Source organism: Dipodomys ordii, unplaced genomic scaffold (genome assembly GCF_000151885.1).
Source record: "Dipodomys ordii isolate 6190 unplaced genomic scaffold, Dord_2.0 Scaffold99, whole genome shotgun sequence".
NCBI lineage: Eukaryota > Metazoa > Chordata > Mammalia > Rodentia > Heteromyidae > Dipodomys > Dipodomys ordii.
This window is the reverse complement of record NW_012267315.1, coordinates 5,232,894-5,256,410: the sequence shown is the minus strand read 5'-3', so window position 1 is coordinate 5,256,410 and position 23,517 is coordinate 5,232,894. Positions and strand designations below refer to the sequence as shown.

The window sequence follows — 23,517 nt, the reverse complement described above, 5'->3', positions numbered from 1 at the left end:
TAAAGTTTGGAGTGTTTTCTGTTTTTCAACCTGTTGGTCATGGTTGGTGGTCTCTAGCACTTGGTACTTGATGGTCAGCATTGTTAGTACTTTATCAGATATTTTATATATGAAGCTCCAAATATTACATTCTGAATTGTGGTTTTATTATAGTTGAGGCTGTGTTTTGTTTGCTTATTGTTTTTTTTTTTAGTATAGAATACTTCACAGATTTTGTGTCATTCTTGCTCAGGAGCTATGCGAATCTTTGTTATGTCATCGTAGTTTTAGTAGATGTACTGTTGAAGCAAGCACTTAGGCTAGCTTAGAATTTTTCTGATTGCAAAAACATTAAGAAATTTGGAGAAGCAGGGTGCCAGTGGCTCACGTCTGTAATCCTAACTACTCAGGTGGCTGAGATCTGAGGATCTCGGTTCAAAGCCAGCCCAGGCAGGAAACTCCTTGAGACTTATCTCCAATAAACCACTAGAAAAGGGGAAGCGGCACTGTGGCTCAAGCGGTAGAGCACTCACTTGAGCTGAATTGTTCAGGGACAGCTCCCAAACCCAGAGTTCAAGCCCCACAACCAACCAAAAAAGAAAGAAAGAAAGAAATTTGGAGAAGATAGATGCCCTGCATAGCAAGCATGAAACTGAGTTCAAAACTGAGTACTACCAGTAGAAAGAAAAGGAAGGAAGGAAGAAGAGAAAGAAAAGAAAGAAAGGAAGAAAGAAAGAAAAAAATTTGTGTGAATATAATATGTTCAGGAAAGCATGCACTTACTGGGAGAGGCAGAAGAGCAGATACTTAGCATTAAGTGATAAACAGCTTTTATTCTTAAAAGTACACTATTTTTCATTTTTTATGTATTTAAGTTTTTTGGTACTAAAAATTAAGGTTAAGACCACACACACATTGTTTTTTTTAAACCTAAAGATAGGAACAATCAGCCTGGAGAAGTATTATGACTTTTGTATTTGGTTGATAGGAATGCCACACTTATAATTTAAGCCAAGTGCATTAGTAAATAGTGATAATTTACTGTCTTAACCAAACCACATGTGTCAGAAAAGCAGCATATTACTTAATGATTTATCACAAGTACTGAAGTATCTTCCTGAACTATTTTTATTGAATTTTTAATATGAATAAGATTGACACTGATTTTTTAAAAAGCAAATGCTTTAAGTTCTATGTGATATATAATATTGCTTTGATTTTACTATTCTGAGCTTAAGGTATGAAGTGTCTCCTTGTAAAGGTTTTAGTTACTACCACTAAAATAGCCTTATCAATTCTCAATTTTAAGATAATTCAGTTTGCTTGAATTTTCTAATATGTTTTAAATAATTGAAGGAAAACATGTTTTTGCCACAGGTTTTTGGTCATTTATTCATTTACTTAAGTAAAGTTGCAGAAGGCTCTCTTAATATTTAAATTAAATATAAAATTATTTAAGGCCTTAGTGTTGAGCTAGTTGAATTTGGCACAAAGGGAAACTAATACTGAATTTAAAGTGGCATTAGTAATACTAATAAAAAATCTGCTTTTTTTCCTAAGATGACTAAAATTATTACACATTGAATTTTATTTAACAGTTACTGGGCAGAATCCCACTGCTTTCTAGAGTGGTTGTACTAGATTGAACCATTAGTGTGGAATAGAATTTTTACTAAATACAACATTGTCTATTTTATTTCTGTTGTTGCTTTTTTTGGTATATTATATGTGGATTTTTTCCTCTCAGTACTGCTATTCTTTCTGTTTTTAGAATTTTGCTATGAAAATGATTGCCAAAGGGAAGCAATTCAAGTTCTGCAATTAGAAAAAAATTATAATTTTTTAATATGAGCAATTTTTCTCTTAATTGTATTAATTCCTTCTAGTTTAAGCATATGAAACTATGTCTTGTATTACTCTTGGAGAGAAGGGTAGAATTGGACAAGATCAGTCTACTTTCTAAATATATTTGCTATATCTAATTAATGGCTGTTTTTAAAAATGAGTGCCTGTGAAGCATAGTAGATAATACCAGTTGGATGTATCTTGTATAAAATGAGTAATGAAATCCTTCTGTAATATCATAATTGTCTGCAGAGTCCTTCAATATCTCCTAATACAAGTTTCACATCTGATGGCTCCCCATCTCCGATAGGAGGAATTAAGAGAAAAGCAGAAGACAGTGACAGTGAACCAGAGCCGGAGGATAACGTCAGGTGAAACTATTTTTCAGTAGCACTTTGTTAGCAAATTGCTGAAATAGATATAGTCTAATTATTGCTATTTAGCTTAGAGCAGCAGTGCCTTAAGACTTGCACCTGTGATCTTTTTATCCATCAGTAATTAATGTGGAGAGTTAGAATAGTCAGTAAATTCCGGTGAGATGTATAAGCTATAGCTGTTAGCTCCCAAGTATCTAGATTAGTATGCATGCAGGTTTTCATCTTCAAGCCACTTTTTCCTCTGAGACCAGGCACTGGATCATGCTGCCAGACATGAGGTGTTTAGCTCTGAAGATGTGATCTGAATGTTACTGTTTGGAGATTAAATTTGCGAGCTGCTTAGCTAGAAAGTTCAGTTTTACTTGGACTGTAATGCAGTTTAGTTTAATCTTCTCAACTGAAAAGGCTTTCCTCCACAATGAAATATGCAAAAAATCATTCTAATCATTATTTTGCTAAAAACTACAAATGAGCATGCAGTTTTATTTCACGATTAGGAATTTCCTCCCAGCTGTGTACTTGAAATTCATAATAGATTTTTTAAGTGATCCAGAAATTTGAGATTATCATAAAATAAAATTAACACCTTTCCTATAACTAAGTCCAAATTTGAACTCCTAATGCAAAATACTTATAATTCTGGCTCACTAAGAATTTACGAGCTGCTCATCATGGTGCATACCTGTAATCCCAAAATTTTAGGAGACAGGATTGAGAGTTGTAGGCAGTGTGTGTTAACAGCGCTCAGCAGTAGAGTGGTTGTCCAGCTCTGCCAGTCTCTAGGTTCCATCTTAGCTTTGAAATAAAGAAGTGAGAGTAGGGAGAGGGAATTAATGAATGAAAAAAAGTGATGAATGAATTCCAAATTTAGAATTACTTATCAGCATGCCCAACTATAAAAAGTAGTTTTAAAGGTTTTGCATAATCAAAAAAATGTAAAGTGGTATTAAAATTTTAAGCACACAAGCATTCTTGCATATACTTAATAAAAGGTTTCTCTTTTTTAAATCCAGTTTTGTAATGGACTTGTCAGAATCAGTATTTGAATTTTTTTCATGTTTAACTGTCTTTAATAAATCCTATGAAAGTAGACTCTTAGAAATAATTACATGACTATATCAACTTCTTGACACTTCTCCTGGATATTAAATATAAATTGATTTGAGATATAAATCAGTAGCCACTCTGTTATGCAAGTGTATTAATTAAATATAAACTGGCTTTACTTGGTTGTTAGGTTATGGGAAGCTGGTTGGAAGCAGCGGTACTACAAGAACAAATTTGATGTTGATGCAGCTGATGAGAAATTCCGTCGTAAGGTTGTACAGTCTTATGTTGAAGGACTTTGTTGGGTTCTTCGATATTATTATCAGGTACCAAAAATACATTTACCTAAATATATCGCTAAGCATTTTAGAATTAATAGTGATTCTATATTTATATCTAATATTGAATATTCTGAAATAAAACCCAGGGCCTGGGCTCTGTCTCTTAGGGGTTTTTTTGCTCAAGGTTGGTGCTCTACCACTTAAACCACAATTTCACTTCTGGCTTTTTGCTGGGTAATTTGAGATAAGAGTCTTTTGGGCTTTTCTTTCAGAGTAGAATTCAAACCATAATCCTTAGATTTTAGCCTTCTGTGTAGTTAAGATTACAAGTGTAAACCACCAGTGCCTGGCTCAGCTTCATTTTTTAAAAAGCTTTCTATTTTTGTCATTAATAATTTTTGTTTATTACCATTATGCACACACATTTACACACACATGCACACACACACACACATATATATATATATATATATATAGCTGCCATAATATTTGAAAAGGCTTAGAAGTGCCTTAGGTATTATGCATAAACAAAGTTGTTTTTTGCTGTGTTAAGGATTTTCAGCATCAAGTAGTATGGTTGGCTGTATTTTGTATTTAAGATAACTAAATTTTAGTGGTTCTAAGTTTTAAGATTTTAAGATAATTGGGTAATTGATAGTCCCTAAATAGTGGAACAATGGACAAATCCTGGAACATACCAGTACAAATCTGAAAGGGATTTAAAGGATAGTATCCCTTTTGTAATATAGTAATATTACATAAAGTGAATTCTAACTGAAGTGATTTTTATCTGATGCATATCTTTTTCAAATTGAGATGTCAGATTGCTGAGAAATTAAGTAGAAATACTGAGGATCTTAACAGATAGTTAATACCTGGTTTCCATGCTCCAGAGCAAACCAGATTAAGTTTGGTGTGACCTGGGAGTTGATGAAGTTAAGTAAATACAAACTATTTACTAAGTACGGCCTGTATACTATTTGTTTCACTGCTACTTACAAGATTTTAATTTATTAGGCACAGTCAAAATGTCTGTCAAAAAGACATGTCTTTATTATGAATATAGCCTGTTTTTTGTTGTGGTGGTAGTGATTATGGGTTTTGTTTTTTGTTTTTGTTATTTTTGTGTTTGCTTTTATTTTATTTTTATTTTTTTTGTTCAGATCTTGGGGCTTGAACTCGGGGTCTGGGCCCTGTCCCTGAGCATTTTTGCTCAAGGCTTGTGCTCTACCACTTGAGCCATAGCTCCACTTCCAACTTTTGTGGTGGTTAATTGGTGATAAGAGTCTCTTGGACTTTCCTGCCTGGGCTGGATTCGAACTGTGATCCTCAGATCTCAGCTTCCTGAGTAGCTAGGATTACAGGTATGAGCCACCAACACCCAGGTGTGTTTGGTTTTTATTGGTAGTAGAGTTTGAACTCAGGTTCTTGGGCTTGGCAGGCAGGTGCTATACCACCTTTTTGCCTTAGTTATTTTTTTTGTAAGATTTCACTCTGATGCTAGCCTTGTAATTGGAATGAGAGATGTGTACCCCATGCACAGCTTTTTTATTGATTGGGATGGAGTCCCACTGTCAACTTAGGCTATCTTTAAATGTTATTCTTCCTAATCTCCACCTCCTATTATTACAGAGGTGAGCCACCACACTTGGCTACTTAAGCTTTTTTTAAACAAGAGAAAATTATATGAAAATATAGTAATGTGTGTCATAAAATAAAACTTTTGGCTGTTTAATACTTAGCTACTATTCCATTGATAGCTCCATTTACCTGCTTGCTCAGCTTCAACTGCTCTTGTTTTTATTTCATGATGAGTAGCTTAGAGTTAGAAAGAAATGTCATCAAATATTCATCTTCACCAAATTGTGTTTGTGAGTATAAACTTGATGCTAAACTTCTGATGATTAAAGATGTTTTACAATATTTTTAAGTTAAGGAACAAGATATGAATGAACCAAAGCTAAGATTTCGTCAAAACAATTTTAGGAATTCACAGGTATTTTTATAAATAGATTACAGGTTAATAATCTAGTATTTTTTTTTCAGTGTGCCTATTATTTACGTAGATTTTTGTTTGTGCTGTTTTTTAATGATTATAGGGCTGTGCTTCCTGGAAGTGGTACTACCCATTCCATTATGCACCATTTGCTTCAGACTTTGAAGGTATTGCAGACATGCCTTCTGATTTTGAGAAGGGAACAAAACCGGTAAGCTTGATTAGAGTTGATGAAATAAATGGAATTTTGGATTAGATAATAATTTGGAGGCTTTATTTCTCTCTATCTTGCACACAGTTTAAGCCACTGGAACAACTTATGGGAGTCTTTCCAGCTGCAAGTGGTAATTTCTTACCTCCATCATGGCGGAAGCTTATGAGTGATCCCGTGAGTATTATAGTATTTTAAGGATATTATAACCAAGTTTTTCTCATATATTTTACTACATTAACCAACAATTGCTTTTGCATCTCATAGTTTAAAATTTTAAAGTACGGAAACAATGTATTTAGGTTATTTTGTACATTTTTCCATGCTTTTTTTAATCCTTGAGTCCCTTACCTAGAAAATAAAATTTTTATATTTATTTATTTATTATTAGTTCTGGGGCTTGCACTCTGGGCCTGGGAGCTGTCCCTCAGCTCTTCAGCTCAAGGCAAGTACTCTACCACTTGAGCTACAGCACCACTTCTGGTTTTCTGGTGGTTTATTGGAGATAAGAGCCTCATGACCTTTCCTGCCTGGACTGGCTTTGAACCACAATCCTCAGATCTCAGCCTCTTGAGTAGTTTGGATTACAGGCATGAGCCACCAGCACCCGGCAAATTGTTATTTTTAAGCCTACTTGGTAGGTTGTTTTTAGTACTAGGATTTGAACTCATGGCTTCATGCATGTTTAGGCAGGCCCTCTACTTCTTAAGCTAGTCCCTAGTCTGTCTGTCCTTCCTTCTTCCCTCCTTCCTTATTTTCTTTCTACTCACACCTGCAGTTATAAGCATATTCCACTACACCTGACTTGTTTGTTGCATTGGAAATTTTCTTTTTTTTTTAATTTAATTTTATTTGTGAACACACTGTACAGAGGGGTTACAATTACATGGGCAGGATAATGCGTACATTTCTTACCAATGGAAATTTTCTTTTTATCCTGGGTAACCATGGTCCTTTTTTTCTGTGCCCCGCACATAGATGATATTGCAGTTCTGAGCTGTTAACACCTAGCCTGTGTTCATCTTTTAAATAAAATTGTTAGTTTTACTCTGGCTACAATTGATCATCGACTTTATTTATTTTTTTATTTAGCCAGTCTTGGGGCTTGAACTAAGGGCCTGGGTACTATGGCCCTGAGCTTCTTTTGCTCAAGGCTAGGACTCTGCCACTTGAGCCACATCGTCACTTCCCACTTTTTTTTCCCCTCTCTTTATGTGGTTCTGAGGAATGGAACCCAGAGCTTCATGTACTAGGCACATACTCTACCACTAAGCCACGTTCTCAGCCTACCTTAATGTTTTTTAAATGAAATTTACCTCATTTCCTCATCAGGCTTGATTAATTAGGCAAAACTCAAATCATGTTCTTTGTGACAGAGCTGTATGTGTGCTGTTTTGATTCTTTATACTTTTCTTCTTAATATAGGATTCAAGTATTATTGACTTCTACCCTGAAGATTTTGCTATTGATTTGAATGGGAAGAAATATGCATGGCAAGGTAAAATTTAGACATCACTCTTTTTTTGTTACCATGGTAGCTTAAATTGAGCAGTCAGGCTGGGTTGGTGGCTCAGTGGTAGAGTGTTTGCCTTGCATGAGTACCTGGGTTTGATTCCTTAGCACCACATAAGCAGAAAAAGCCAGAAGTGACACTGTGGCTCAAGTGGTAGAGCACTAGCCTTGAGCTGACGGGCTGAGGGACAGATCCCAGTCCAGAGTTCAGGCCCCATGACCAGCAAAAACAAAAAACAAAACAAAACAAAAAACTGAGCAGTCATACTTCATGCATGGAGTAATCCAGGAAATGAATAATTTCTGAATAGTGTACAAAAATTGATGTTTATTCATCCCACCTGCAGTTATCCCACCTGATTAATAGCAGTTTTAATTGTAACATTCTGATTAATAGCAACTTGATTTCAAAGACCTTAGTAATTACCGGTTTTGTCTCCTTTGTAATTAATTAGTGACATTTGTTCTGTTCAGTCAGTAGTTTGTATCACCTTTGAAAGAGAAAGAAACATGGTAGTTTCCACATGGATATTTACTTATACTTTATTGAAATTTGTGAAAAATGTACTGAAATCCTTATTTAAATACTTGGCATTGATCATTGCTTTTTCTTCATTTCTCAAAGGAATGCATTTTTACAGGAATAGCAATATAAGATTAATACTAAATTTAAGGTGTTAATTACCACTCAATAGATGTTGGCTATAGAATGTCAAACATGATAAAACTCCCACCTACTGAGCCAGTAGGCCAGCTTTTGTTTCACCCCAAAAATTTCAGCAGTCATTTCAGATTTTTGCAGTTGTTTTAACCTGTTCTTTCTCCATGTTTTTTCAAGATAATAAACACATTTGGTGAAACTATCGTTTCACCTTTTTTGTTTTCTTTCTTTCTTTTTTTTTTTATCTTTCCAGAATAGTTTTTAATTACCAAGGCTTTCTACTGCATGGGAACACCAAGCTGTGCTATTTGTTCTTGTGTCAAGTCGTAGGCACAAGACTGTTTTCTCATGTTAGTAAAGACTCCTGAACTCGCTCATAATTTGCATCTGCTAAATGATTTGAACAGGCCTCTTTACTACCTCTGTGGCCTTTTATAGTTCCTGTTTAGGAAAAACAGCCCTTCTGTTGTCCAACCCTATCTATTCCCCTATCATTTCTGTGTAGAATGTATTTCAATTACCTGTTGGGTTTTGAGGACAGTGATCAATAAAACAGACTTAATTCTTTCCAGCATCACTATTTTTCTTGATTATTCCCTATAGTGTGGTTATACCATCCAATAAAAGTGATTTAAAGAGAATCATGAGACAGAATGACAAAACTATTTTAAAAATTGAAATTTCATACAAGCTTAATGCAACAATAATGAGAAATATACCTCACTGGTTGAAGTTACATGAGGTAAAAGAGTGCCTATTTTGGCCATATGTACATAGCTTGGAGTCTCAGCTTTTGAAGCAGCTCTGTGGAAGGATTTTGATTAAAGAGAGAAGAGGCATAAAAAATTAGAGATAGTAAAATAACTAAAGGAGTAAATGCATTTATATACTTGTTGAATAAGCAAAAAATTAAGTCTTTGCCTCAGTTTATTAAGTATATAAATGTACACAAATTGCTATTGTATTATTGTATTCTGTATCATTTAAATCACTGACAAATATTTTCAATAGGGAAAAGAAGCCAGGGTCCTTGCCAATATATTTGTTATTTTCTGTTGTTTAAATAATAGTTATAACATTATAACATGATGGTTTTAATTTACATTTCCTTAGTGATTACTGATATTAAGCATATTTTCATGTACTTACTGACCATTTACATATCTTCAGAAAAAGTTCTTTGTCATTTTTTAATTGGGTTTGATTTTTAGTTGTTGCATTATAGAACTTAATTCGTGAGTGTGTCTGTGTGATTGCTAGCAATTGAATCTAGGTCCTCACACATGCTAGACAAGGGCTCTATCACTACTACATCCATAGCCTGTAGAAATTCTTTTGGATATATGAAATGCATATATTTTCTCCTATTCTGTGTGTTGTCTTTACCCTCTGTTTTAATATCCATTGATACACAACAGTTTTTAAGTTAGAGAAATCCATTTGTGCTTGTGTCTTTGGTGTCATATCCAAGAAATCATTGCCAAGTCCACTGCATGAAGCTCTCTCAATTTTTCTTTCTTCTCTTCCCCCTTTCTTTCTCTTCTTTTCTCCCTCTTTCTTTTTTATTTTCGCTGAAGCTTCCTGACCTTTTCTTTTAATTCAATTTTTCCCCATTTATTTCTGTAATTATTTTGCTCCTACATTTAGATCTTTGATCTATTTTGAGATTTTTGTGGGGTTTTTTGGTGAGGAGTGGGTGGTACTGGCGTTTGGACTTTGCTAAGCAGTCAGAGTTTTTGTTATGCAATGTAAGGATCTAGTTTCATTATTTTATATCTAAACATCTAATTTTCCCTTCGGTTATTGAAAAGCTCTTTTCCCCTTGAATAGTCTTAGCATTCATTGAAAATTAATCCTATTTATGGGCATTTATTTTTGGGCTCTCTATCCTGTTGTGTATATGTGTCATCTTCATACCTGAACTATACTGTTTCAATTATTGAAGCTTTAGTAAATGATGTCAGAAATTCTGCCGTCCAAGTTTATTCTTGTTCAGAGTTGTTTTGGCTATTTGAGGGTCTCTTGAGAGTCTGTGTTCATTTCTGGGTAGATCTAAATTTTCACCTTTAATATTTTTGCAATGTATTATTACTACATATTAATATTTTCATCTAAGGTCCCAGGCAAGAGCATTTTTAGATAAAATTAAGTATTACTAGGAAATACAGTTATTCTTCCATACATAGTTTTACAACTTAGTTGGAGTAATGATAATTATTACAGCATTAAGATTTTTTAATAAGACAGCATTAAGTTTATGCCTGTATTGAATATATCTTAAAATTATAGAAAGATAAAATATAATTCTATACTTTTCACCATTTTTGAAGGTGTGTATTTACCAACATTATATATAGTTAAACAGCAATATTGTGTTTTTGTAAAATTTGTCTAGTAGAGATATATAGTATGGTAGTGTTTGTATTGCTGTGTATTTTACATACAAATAGAGAATTTAAGTAGTTTTATCATATTGGCAGATTCAGATTCTGAACCCAAAGAGTCTGATGACTCTAGAGCTCATATTTGAAGGACTTCTTACTTGAACATAACTCCTACCTGGGTTGTCTTGGGGTGATTAAGAGGATTAAGGCGGTAATGCCTAGAACATAGTAAGAGCTCAGAGATTAGTAGCTGCTATTCTTATTTTTACTCTCAGTATATTATCAAGCTCTCTCAGGTTGTAAAGCATTTCTTTCTGCTCTGGTCTGCAAGGTTGATTTATTGCTTGATAATTTTTTTGCCCTTGTAGCATTGTGAGTTGATAATTGAATCAGATTTAGCTTCTAGGGTTAATATGGTAGGAAAATCTACTGGAGTAGGGGGAGGGGAAGCCAAATAGTATATTAATTTCTTGTTTATATATTTCTCCTTACTAAAAACAAACAAAACTTGAGAAACTCTAGTTTCCATGGAAGTGTCTAGCAGTAATTTAAATAGCCTGACTGAGGTGATACCGATATTTTTTACATCACTTCCTTTTATACCCTTCAAAATGCATGCTAGAATTTAGTTTCTTTTTATCTTAAAAATTCTTCTTAGTAGTAAGCTTACTTATTTTCTTACTTTAAAAATGTAATATCTAAGTAAATAATAACTTTGAAAATCTTTTCATTTCTTAGAATTTTTTAAATACATCAGTTTTGAGTGACTATAGTTTCAAAGTTATTTAATTCTACTTAGCATTTATCTTTATTGTGTGCAAGTTTTACTTAGCCACTACTTTTTACTATATAATATCAATGTCTAGATAACATTTGTTTTTCTAGTAATAGATATTTCATTACTGATGAGCTTCCCTAAAAATAATAGGTTCTTAAAGTAATGCCCTTAATTATAGCATACTCCATATGATAATTTTCAGCCTCTGTACAAATAGCATGTTCCTGTTCTGTTCCTCATCTGTAAGTCTTAGCTTTTCTATATCAACTGCTTGATAGGCTTTAAAATACAAATAGAATACTATGGGATTTTAGATCGAGAAGACATTATTCATAGAGTCTAGTTGAATAGAAGTACTTGAGTTACCTGTATTTTTCAAAAGATAAAACCAGCTACCACAAAAGCATACAATCAAACCCTCAGAAGATTATTTGGCTTATTGAAAGCATCTTAGCAAGTAAGGAAAGACCATAGATTGGTGTTTAGGTGGGCACTTGTTCTTTTTGCTTAAATATCTATCACACAAAGACTCAAAAACCATGGGAAAAGCCATGGGAAGTATGAAAAATGTCTTCTACTACAACATACAAAATAGTTGAATCTGTGTTTTTGCTAAATTAGGTAATGGAGTTGAGTTCCAAAATGTCTTGCTATTCTACAAAATATGTCTGTATAGACCAATGTAACTTGGAATGAGGTGCTCATAATAGCTGGGATGATTTGTATTGGTTGGTTTTCCCAGGTGTTGCTCTGCTACCATTTGTGGATGAGCGAAGGCTGAGAGCTGCCTTAGAAGAGGTGTACCCAGATCTCACTCCAGAAGAGAGTAAGAGTTACACTGCTACTTGTTCAGATCTGAGTCTGTGTAACATAGACTTTACATTTCTGTATAAAATTGAACATTTTTACGAGGCACCAGAGATGCCAGTCGTAATCCTAGCTTTTTAAGAGGCTGAGATCTGAGGATCTAAGTTATTGAAACCAGCTGGAACATCTCTGAGACTCTTTATCTTCAATTAGCTAGCAAAAGGCCAGAACTGCAGCTGTGGCTCAAGTAGTAGAGTGTCAGCCTTGAGCAAACAAGCTTAGCAAGAGCACCTTGGCCCTGAGTTCAAGCCCTATTACTGGCACACATACAAGAAAAAATTTCCGCATTTGTCAAATTTCGCATGGAGAGATAAGTCATAAATTTGTCTTTTTCCTGATATTTATTAACTTTTATTAATCATGTATAAATTGAGTAGTATTTAAATAAAGCTTTTGATTTAAAATATTTCTTGAATGTATTAAAAAGTGACACTTAAGAATATCCTGGGACTGGGAAGGTGGCTCAGTGGTAGAGTGCTTGCATTGCATGCATGAGGCCCTGGGTTTGATTCCTCAGCAACACATAAACAGAAAAAGCCAGAAGTGGAGCTGTTGCTCACATGGTAGAGCGTTAGCCTTGAGCTGAAGAGCTGAGGGACCCAGGCCCAGAGTTCAGGCCCCACAACTGGCAAAACGAAACAAAACAAAAAGAATGTCCTGGACCTCTTCATTCTTACATGTTATTTTGCACACAAAGTACTTGCCTGTTGGGAAGATATTATTAACTTACTCAATTTGTCTTAACTCCATCATTGCCAAATAATAGCTTTACTTGAAGCATTAAGGTGAGACAAATGTTTACCTTTAGAATATTAATTTGAAATGTTATCTTGCGTAACATAGCATTTTGTAATTTTGACAATAGTGTATTAGATGGGGAAGGAAATTGTAAAGCTAATTTCTGCTGAAGTTTTTACTTAGTAATTGTAAGAAACAGTTTATCAATTATGTGTTGAATAATCCCTGTAATTGGATGATAGTTTGTATTTCCTCAGGAATACTTATACATTTTTAATATCAGGTAATTGAACACTTTTTTAATAAGACAACTTTGCCCTTTCTCTTATACTCAGATACCTTTCAGGGATAACTTTTCTGATAGTCACTGATCTTTGAGACTCATTGTCAGAATACTTTTTCTTCCATAAAGCCATGTCTCATGTCTAGTTCTATCACTTTAAAATTATTTTTTATAGATTTTATACTGGATGTTTTTAAAGTTGTAGTTATTTTCCTTTTTTTTTTTGTATTCTCTTAAAAACAGATCTTCCTCTCAGCACAAGTGGCTCATACCTGTAACTCTAGCTACTAAAGAGGCTGAGATCTGAGGATCACAGTTTAAAGCTAGAACAGGCAGGAAAGTCTGTGAGATTCTTATCTCCAATTAAGTCAGAAATGGATTGTGGCTCACTTGGCGGAGCATTATCCTTGAGAAAGAAAGCTCAGGCCCTGGCCCTGAGTTCAAGCCCAGGACCAACACCAAAAAAAAAAAAAAGATGTTCCATATCCAATAAATGTCTTAGAAAGACAATTGGTTTGATGTGTGATCTTAAGCTTTTTCTTACTCTATCCTCAGACAGAAGAAACAGCCTGGGAGGTGATGTCTTGTTTGTGGGGAAACATCACCCACTTCACGATTTCATTTCAGAGCTGTACCAGACAGGTTCCTCAGAGGTATTGTATATCATGTGCTTAAAAAAAAATTAAGAACTCATTTTAAAACTTTTAGTAAAATTCTGTTATATTAAGTACATATATGGTATTATACAAGCACGTATTTTATCTCCATAATTTTTTAATCTCATCCAGAAGTTCTTCAACCATTAGATATTATTAAAGCATATCTCCCTTGCTGGATGCTAGTTACTCACAACTGTATTCCTAACTACTCAGGAGGCTGAGATCTGAGGATCATGGTTCAAAGCCAGCCCAGGCAAAAAAGTCCATGAAACTCTGATCTCCAATAAACCACTTAGAAAAAGGGAGAAGTAGCAGTGTGGCTCAAATGGTGGAGTGATAGCCTTGAGCATAAAGCTGCTCAGAGACAGCACCCAATCCCTGAGTTCAAGCCCCTGGACTGGCAAAAACAAACAAAAAAACTTACTATTCTACTGTCTTCTAGCTACTGGTAACCTTTCTATTACTTTCTACCTCTGAATTTGTCCTTCTTGGTGCCATATTGCAGTGAAATCAATATTTGTACTTATGTATTTGTCTGATTTATTTCACTTAATTTTTTTTAAGATTCATCTGTGTTGTAGCATGCACAAAAATGTTCCTTTTTATGGCTGGATGATTTTCTGTTAATGTGTTTATCCAGATATCTGTTGATAATTGGTAGTTTTTACCTGTAGGCTCTTTAGAATAATACTCCTATGAATTTTAGTGAACCGGTACCTGCTTTCATCCCCACTTCCCATTCATTTGGGCATATAGTCAACAATGTGTTTTTCCACAGCCAGTAGATGTACCACCTGAACTGTGTCATGGGATTCAAGGAAAGTTTACTTTGGATGAAGAAGCTGTTCTTCCAGATCAGTAAGCATTCATTTGTATATAATTAAAGTGACTAGAAGGAATTTTAATCAGCATTTTTCATTTGTCTAATGTTTATTTTCAAGTAATTGCAAGAAAATTATATTTAAAACAAAACACAGCCATAGTGAATGACAAAAGGCTTGGATTCAGTCTTATCTCCTCAGTATTTAGTAGCTGTTTTAACTTATGTGACGATCTTTGAGAGTGCCTGATAACCGTCAGGGCACCCACAGGGTCAAAACTGTTTTCTTTTTTTTTGGGGGGGGGGTCCAGTTGTGGGGCCTGAACTCTGGGCCTGGGTGCTGTCCCTCAGCTCTTCAGCTCAAGGCTAGCGCTCTACCACTTGAGCCACAGCGCCACTTCCGGTTTTCTGGTGGTTTATTGGAGATAGGAGTCTCACGGTCTTTCCTGCCCGGGCTGGCTTTGAACCTCGATCCTCAGATCTCAGCCTCCTGAGTAGCTAGGATTACAGGCGTGAGCCACCAGCGCCCGGCTTGAGTTGATTTTTTTAAATAGTGAGATATAGGGATGTAGTTGTTGATGGTGGGTTTTGTTGTTTTTTTGTTTTGTTTTTTAATGATATCCAGCTTTCCCAATACCATTTGCTGAATACTTTTCTTAGTATATATTCTTGAAAACTTTTTCAAAAATCAGTTGGCTATAAACGTGTGTTAATTTCTAGATTTCTAAAAGTCCTGTTGATTACTGTATCTTAAACCCACTATTAAACTGCTTTGATCAATATAGATCTGTAGTGTGTTTTGAAGTAGGTATTGTGATGTTCCAGCTTTGTTATCTGATTTTCTAAGAATTGCTTTAGCTATGTTGGGTCTTTTATGGTTCCATATTTGTTGTTTTTCTCAATTCTGTGAAGAATACCATTGCATTTAATCATGCAGATTGCCTATGAAAATATGGAAATTTTAATAGTGTTCTTCATGAACATGAATGTCCTTCCATTTTCCATTTTTGTATGATTTCTATTATTTTTCATAAGCTTTTAAAACGGTTTTTATTTTAGAGATATTTCATTTCTTTGTTTTAATTCTTTAATTTATTTCTAGAGATTTTATTATTTTTAAATTTTGGGCGAGTGCCAGTGGTTCATGCTTATAATCCTAATATTCAAGAGATTGGGAAGAGAAGATTACAGTTCTAGGATAGCCAAGGCAGAAAAGTTTCTGAGACCCCCTCTTTCTCTTTTTCTCTCTTTCTCTCTCTCTCTCTCTCTCTCTCACACACACATACACACACACACAGAGGCAGCCAAAACCATTAGATATCAAGATTAAATATATATATATATATCAAAATTAAATAGTAGAGAAAGTAATACTAGCCTAGCAAGCTTGGTGCCCTGAGTTCAAACCCAAAACTACCAAAAAAAAAACCTATATTTCGTGTATTCGTGTATTATGAACAGGACTGATTTTTAGATTTACTTTGCAGCCATTTCACAATGGTAATAAAAATACTATTTTCTTAAACATTGACTTTTGTATTTGCAACTACTTTTATTGGTCCCAACTTTTCTCTTATCTGCTGTGCCACTGGGACTCTTCAAAAAGTTTCTGCCTGTGCCTATAAGTTCTAATATTTCTCTTCTCTTTTGTAGTAGTTGCAAAGTTTTAGGTCTAATGTTGAGGTCTTTGATCCACTGTGAGTTGATATTGGTACATGATGATAAACAGCGACTCCTCACTGTTTTTCTGTCTTCCTAATTTTTATGACCAAGTCTAAGAGTATTAAGTTAATAGGATCAGTAAAAATGGACATCTTTTGGGTTTTTTTCCCCATATCTTAGATAGAATTCTTTAAAGTTTTTTTTCCTATTTAGCATATTTAATGTGGTTTTTCATGTATAATATTTATTTTGTTGAGGTATTTTCCTTCCATGCCTAATTCATTGAGGTATTTTAATAGGAAAGGATACTGAATACTTTTTTGCATCTGTTGAGACAATCATATGGTTTTAATCTCCTAATGTAATGTATTGTAATTACTCTTTGTGAGTATTCAACCAGCCTTACAGCCTTAGGATAAATCCCACTTGGTCAATTGTATGTTCTTTTCTTTTTGCTTACCAGTCCTACAGCCTGAACTCAGGGCCTGGGCACTGTCCCTGAGCTTTTTTATTTTTTGTTCAAGGCTAGCACTCTACTACTTGAGCCACAGCACCATTTCTGGCTTTTCCTGTATATGTGGTACCGAGGAATTAAACAGGGCTTCATGCATGCTAGGCAAGCACTCGGTAAGCCACCTTCCCAGTCCTGTATGATCTTTTTTATGTGCTGTTGAATTTGGTTTACTAGTATTTTGTTGATAATTTTTTGCATATATGTTGTATTAGTTACTTTCTGTGCCAAATTAGTTACTAGTTATTAGTTTCTTACTAGTTATTTGTTTTTATAAACAAATACCTAAGAACTTAAGAGAGGAAAGATTTATTTTGCTTATGGTTTCAGAGAGTTCTAAACCCCTGTGGAAACTGTTTGTTTTTCCCCCAATACTGTAGCTTGGACTCAAAGCATCCAGCTCAGGGCTTCATGCTCTTGCTTGGCTTTCTCTCATGGCTAACACTCTTAGCATTTAAGCCACAACTCCACTTCCAGCTTTTTTCTGGTTACTAGAGATAATTGTCTCATACATTTTCTGCCTAAACTAGCTCAGAACTTTGATCTTCAGATCTCAGCTGCCTGGGTAGCTAAGATTATAGATATGAGCCAGTAGGCCTGGCTTGGTTTACTATAGTTTTGTAACTATAGCAGTATCTTTGTTCCTTTTTTTTCTGACATCTTATTACCAATCCTGTTCTACCTTAAACTATAGCCTTTTAGTTGTATTGTGTGGTTTGTTTGTTTGTTTGTTTTTTGGTCCCCTAGTAGAAGAGTTCCCTTCTTCCTCCACTTCTTTCCACACACTGACAAAGATGTGCACCCAGAAGGCCAGCGCACACACATTCTTTGACTTGGCATCTCTTGTGTACCTATTTTCTATTTCCTTATACTCTTATCATACAGTATTGATTTCCATTACTATGGGGGGATGCGGAATTGTTTCTTGAGCAAAGTGTGTTCACCAGTGCATATCCTGATAATAACTATGTGATAGGCACCCCACTGTTATTCATATACTTATATAATCTTTCAGCATTATGAATAAAGATGTTATGAACATATTTAAGCATAAATCTGATGCATAACTAGAAATGTTGCTGGGTCAGAAAGCAGATGTGTATATTTATCCTAGCAAACTTTAGGATAGATACATATGTATGTATCACTGTCTCCAACCCAGAAAGGAAGTTTGACTCAGTTTATGCTCCAATTCTGAGTGTACAGCTTTGAGAAGCAAGCATTTGTATAGTTTTCAAACAGTTCCTTATTTTTAAAAAGTACATAAGGCAAGCAAGGTGTGGGATTTCAGCTGGGAAGTTCTGTAGAGTTGGTGGTGGTGTTATTGTTTTCTCTTACAGGTTTCTTACCTACTTGTATATAGTTTTTACTTTTATATTTTGTTGTTGTTAGCCTTTTACCTGTCTATGATCATAGTGAAATTTCTTAAGAATTGGAGCAGTACCTGCAAGGGATAACTGAATCAAGAAAATGTGATACATATATTCAGTGGAATTTTACTCTTCCATAAGAATAATACCATGTCATAAGAATAATACCAGGGAAATATATGAATCTAGAAAAAACTCACGTTGAGTGAAGTAAGCCAGCTTGAGAGAGACATGTTTTCTCTCATATGTGGAAGCTAGATCTAAAATACAACTGTGCATGATAGCATATATATGACCTGATGCATTTATACAAACTAAAGGAAAGTATACTGAGGGGAGGAATCCGCAGGTGTAACTCCTCCGGACAACTAATGTACTGTTTATCAAAATGAATATCAGGAAGTGGAAACATGTTTTTTTGGAGGGAAGGCACAGGAATAAAGGGAAGGAAGGATAATCAAATGTAGTCATTATATTCCATTTACATTATGTGAAAATTAATTTGAAGGTAGGAATGGGAGGCGGTGAATGGGCAAAATAAAGCAGGGTACAACATTGACCAAGAAGCATTGTGCTTAAAATCTTATGTAATTGTAATCCCTTTATAAAATTACTTAATAACAATTAAAAATGGAGGGATGGAGTAGTGCCCATTATTTGATCATTCACAGCCAGAATATAGTTTTTCATACAGAGAAAGTTAGCTGAATACCATGTATAGGAATACTGTGTATTCAGGGCTGGGAAGGTGGCTTAGTGGTAGAGCGCTTGCCTTGCATGCCTGAGGCCCTGGGCTCGATTCCTCAGCACCACATAAGCAAAAAAAAAGAAAAAAAGAAAAGAATACTGTGTATTCAGAATCAGTGAGGAAGCTAGTCATTTGGCAAAAATCATTGGCTAAAATCAGACTTAGATGCTTTTGAATTTGTTATTTCTGTTAAAATAGAAAAAATTCTCCAGTTTCCTTGATAATTAAAGCCACGCTAATCGTGAAAGTTTATTGTTCTCTTGCAGTATTAATTTTAAAGACCCACAATTTGCTGAAGATTACATTTTTAAGGCTGTTATGCTTCCAGGAGCAAGGTAATATCACTACCTACATTTATTTTATGTGGATAAGTGTTCATTCCTATAACTAAATATTATATTTTCAAATGCTCAGAAAGCCAGCAGCAGTACTGAAACCTGGTGACTGGGAAAAATCTAGCAATGGACGGCAGTGGAAGCCACAACTTGGCTTTAATCGGGACCGGCGACCTGTACACCTGGATCAAGCAGCCTTTAGGACTTTGGGGTGAGTTATTGATTCTTATGTCTTTTATGTTTTGCTTTTTTGAACTAGTATATTAGTACAGTCACCAGTTCTACATTTTACCCCCTGCTTGAATGGTGATAACAATATCATTGTTGCTTGAATTTGCATTTCTTTGCCTGTGGAGATAATATGTTTATTGATTTATATTTCCTCCTTTGCAAATTTCTGTTTTTTTTTTTTTTGGTGAAGGGGGCGGCGGTCATGGGGCTTGAACTCTGGGCTTGGGTGCTGTCCCTGTGCTCTTCAGCTCAAGGCGAGCGCTCTACCACTTGAGCCACAGCACCACTTCTGGTTTTCTAGTGTTTATTGGAGCTAAGAGTGTTGCAGACTTTCCTGCCTGGGCTGGCTTTGAACTGTGTTCCTCAGATCTCAGCCTCCTATGTAGCTAGGATTGCAGGTGTGAGCCACCGGCACCCACCTTCTGATTTTTATCTTTTGGATTTGTAGCTCCTGAACTGTTTTTTTCCTGGTTGTAGAGATTATGTATAGAGAGAAATATTTCCAAAACTGATTTGGACAGAAAGTTACGATCAGCATATAATTTATGTAGTGAATAGTAAGGGATGGTTTGTCTACCACTTAATATATTTGCATTCTGAACTGCTTTATGCTGCAATTTCCTTCTGTATAAGGTAGAGAAAATACTTTTTATCCACATCATAGAGCTGTAAGAACTAAGTGTCATAATTCCTTCCAGCACTGAGACTAGTTCCTAGAAAGTCTTCATTCTTAAGAATAAAAAGAGCAAGTGGAGATGTTTGCCCAAGTGGTAATATACCAGCTTTAAATGGAAAAAGCTAAGTGAGAGTGCAAGGCCCTGAGTTAAAGACTCAGTACTGGCACAAAAAATTAAATAAAATATACTAAATATACTTTTTTGTGTTACTCTAGCTACTTTGGGAAGCCACATTGAAGTGTCTCTAAATAATAAAAGTTCTGTGTTCTGAGGATACTCAATTTTTATCCAAATTTTTATTTCTTGGAATTTACCCGAGAAGGCAATTTTAAAAAAGCAGTTATATGCCTAAATATTTCTACTATATTGAAATATATAATTCTGATGTAAGAAGAGAAAAAGTTTACTAAAATATGAGTCATCAACATAGTTTAAGTACATCTACCTGTAATATCTACAAAGAGAAAGGGCATAGAGCACTGTTTGACATAGTAAATTGAAAACTGAGTAGTAGAGTAGTAATGTATAATAGTGATAGGACAGGTGGAGTTCTTGAGAAAACTGAAAAATTACCCATTCAATAATTAGATATTTCAAGGATTTTTAGTTAAGAATCCTGGTGTGACAAGTAGAGACTTGCTAATCACCATTACCATTGCATGCACTTTGGGTTTTAATTATAAACCTTTTGGGTATTTCTATTAGTCAGATGTAATAGTAAAGAAGTGGCTACTAGCATTTGTTTAATTTATGTCAGCTTGATATGCTAAATATATTTCTATAGATGTGTTATATTTCTCTATATTTTTTTCTTATATGGGGGGTTCTTTTACAGCCATGTCATGCCAAGAGGCTCAGGGACTGGCATGTACAGCAATGCTGCACCACCACCTGGGACTTACCAGGGAAACTTATATAGGCCACTGTTGAGAGGACAAACCCAGATCCCAAAACTTATGTCAAGTAAGTTTTTACTTATTTTGTATTTTAACAATTAAATATCACAGTACAAAGTAGTTTCTAGTCCTCATTGCTAAAAAGATTTAACAGTGGGCTTTAAAAATATGTAAGCTATAAGAATTGTAAAAGAATAATATATGCAAAATCAAATAATTTTTATCTTGTCTTTATATAGTTAATTGAGGTCAACTAGCTTTTTTTTTCTTTTTTTTATTGTGAAAATTACCGTACAAAGGGGTTACAATTACGTGGGCAAAGGTAATGAGTACATTTCTTATCAAGCATGGTTGCTACCTCCTTTGTTTCCCCTTACCATCACAACTAGCTATTTTACTTTTACTGACTAACCTATTTCCAAGTTAACATATGCAGAAAGAGGTATATGGAGTTCATTGACATTTGAACAGTTAAATCAGGTACAGAAGATAATTGCTGCCACTTGAATATTTACAGACAAAAATACCCCTTTAAACCAGAAAAAAGTCAGTTCTGTGGCTTGAACTCAAGGCCTCTAGCTCTAGCTCATTGTTTGCTCATGATTGACACTCTTCACCACTTGACCAATGCCTCTAGCCTTTTTTTTTTTTTTTTTGTTCTTTGGAGATTGGAGTCTAGCAAACTACTCTACTCTACCTGGGCTGACCTTAAACTGTGATCTTCCAGATCTCAGCCTTCTGAGTAGCAAGTATTACAGGCAAGAGCCACAGGTACCCCACTATTGGAAAATATTTATCTTCTGTATCTGCCACTGTTTTTCTTTTTTTTGGGGGGGGGGTCCCGTCATGGGCCTGAACTCTGGCCTGGGCGCTGTCCCTTAGCTGTTCAGCTCAAGGCTAGCACTACTGCTTGAGCCACAGCGCCACTTCCAGCTTTTTTTTTTTGTTTATGTGGTGCTGAGGAATCGAACCCAGGGCCTCATGCATGCAAGGCAAGCGCTCTACCACTGAGCCACCTTCCCAGCCCTCTGCCACTGTTTTAATGTTAATTGAGGTACAAATCATTTTTTAAACACAGGCAGGTTTTTTTGGATTTTGGAATCTAAGAAAAAATTAATTCTTGAGGTCTTGTTTTCTCAGGGCCCCCTTTTTGATGTATGCTCTCTCTGTTGACTGCTATATTGTATGGTTTAATGACATTGAATCTAACATTATGAGATAATATAATAAAAACGGTGAGCTTCAACAGTTTTATTCTATTTAATAAAGCACAGAAAGGGTACAAAGTATCCCCCGTGGGGATACTCATGATACAGTGGCTGAATAGCTGCTTTTCCTCTAAGATTTAGCAGATAACATTTCTGAATTTTTCCATATATCGATTTCATGTTATACTACATACAACAGAAGAGTATAATCACTTTGAAATAGCTATCTGTGTTCTGAAATTTTACCAGTAAGTACTGATACCTATCCACCTTAACTTTTAAATTAATTTTTATTATCATCAGTTCGACAAGGGGAGATTCATTTTGACATATCCATGTATACATAAATAGTATATCTTGCTCTGATGTACCTAATCCAATCTCAACAAGTTTCATTGTTTTATTTTCAGACATGTACATAAAGTATTTTTACTATTTGCTTCCTTCACCCTCTCCATTCCCCCTCATCCCTCCCACTAGTACACATACTTCAGACAGGATCAGCTTTACATTTCTGTCATTCGTTTTTTGTTAAAGTACATGTTAATTATTCAAAGGAGCTTAACCATGGTATTTCACACATGTACATACTATTCTTCAATCAGATTATATATATGTATTATAATCATATATAAATATGTGGTTTTTCTCTGTATTTGTGTATATGTTGTGTATATAAGAGAAAATATGTGACCTTAGTCCTCAACCTGGCGGCATATTTTGCTTAATATGAGAGTCTTCAGATCCATGCATTTCCCTGCAAACAATGCAGTTTCATTTTTCATTATAGCTGATTAATATCCCATTGTATGTGTATATCACATTTTCTTGACTCATCCAACTGTTAAAAGAGTATCTGGGTTGTTTCTTAGCTTTGCTATTGTGAACAGTGCTACAATAAATGGGTGTGCAAGTACCACTAGATAAGTGCTTAAGAGTGCTATTGCTGGATTATATAGGGTAGTTTTTTTTTTTTTTTGTTTTTGTTTTTGGGTCCGGTCATGGGGCCTGAACTCTGGGCCTGGGCGCTGTCCCTCAGCTCTTCAGCTCAAGGCTAGCGCTCTACCACTTGATCCAGCTTTTCTCTTTTTGCTTATGTGGTGCTGAGGAATCAAACCCAGGGCCTCTGGCATGCAAGGCATGCACTCTACCACTGAGCCACCTTCCCAGCCCCGGGTAGTTTTTTTTTTTGAGGAACCACCATACTGATTTTTTTTTTATTTTGTTGTTATTTTTTTTGTTTACCCTTCACATCCCTTCCCAGCCTCCCCCCACCCAACCCTTCCCCCCAACACTAAAGTTGTAAAGTTCGTTTTCGACATGACAACTTATACTTCTCATTGCTGCAACAGGTCCACCTGTATCCTTATTTAAATGACTTGTTTTTCCCCATCCCCTCCACAAATTATACCGACATCAAATACAGTGAAAACAAGGTTTA

At 35.1% G+C, this 23,517-nt stretch overlaps 1 protein-coding gene across 1 annotated transcript in view; it reads left to right on the top strand.

Annotated features, from left to right (window-relative positions):
• Positions 1–23,517, top strand: part of Xrn2 (5'-3' exoribonuclease 2) — a 65,161-nt gene that overhangs the window by 26,650 nt on the left and 14,994 nt on the right. Inside the window, exons 16-26 of the mRNA XM_013027042.1 lie at positions 2,077–2,195; positions 3,439–3,574; positions 5,629–5,736; positions 5,824–5,913; positions 7,162–7,234; positions 11,814–11,897; positions 13,515–13,612; positions 14,397–14,476; positions 18,960–19,064; positions 19,144–19,275; positions 20,808–20,935. Of these exons, the coding sequence (XP_012882496.1) occupies positions 2,077–2,195; positions 3,439–3,574; positions 5,629–5,736; positions 5,824–5,913; positions 7,162–7,234; positions 11,814–11,897; positions 13,515–13,612; positions 14,397–14,476; positions 18,960–19,064; positions 19,144–19,275; positions 20,808–20,935 (1,153 nt within the window). The remainder of the gene's footprint in view (positions 1–2,076; positions 2,196–3,438; positions 3,575–5,628; positions 5,737–5,823; positions 5,914–7,161; positions 7,235–11,813; positions 11,898–13,514; positions 13,613–14,396; positions 14,477–18,959; positions 19,065–19,143; positions 19,276–20,807; positions 20,936–23,517) is intronic.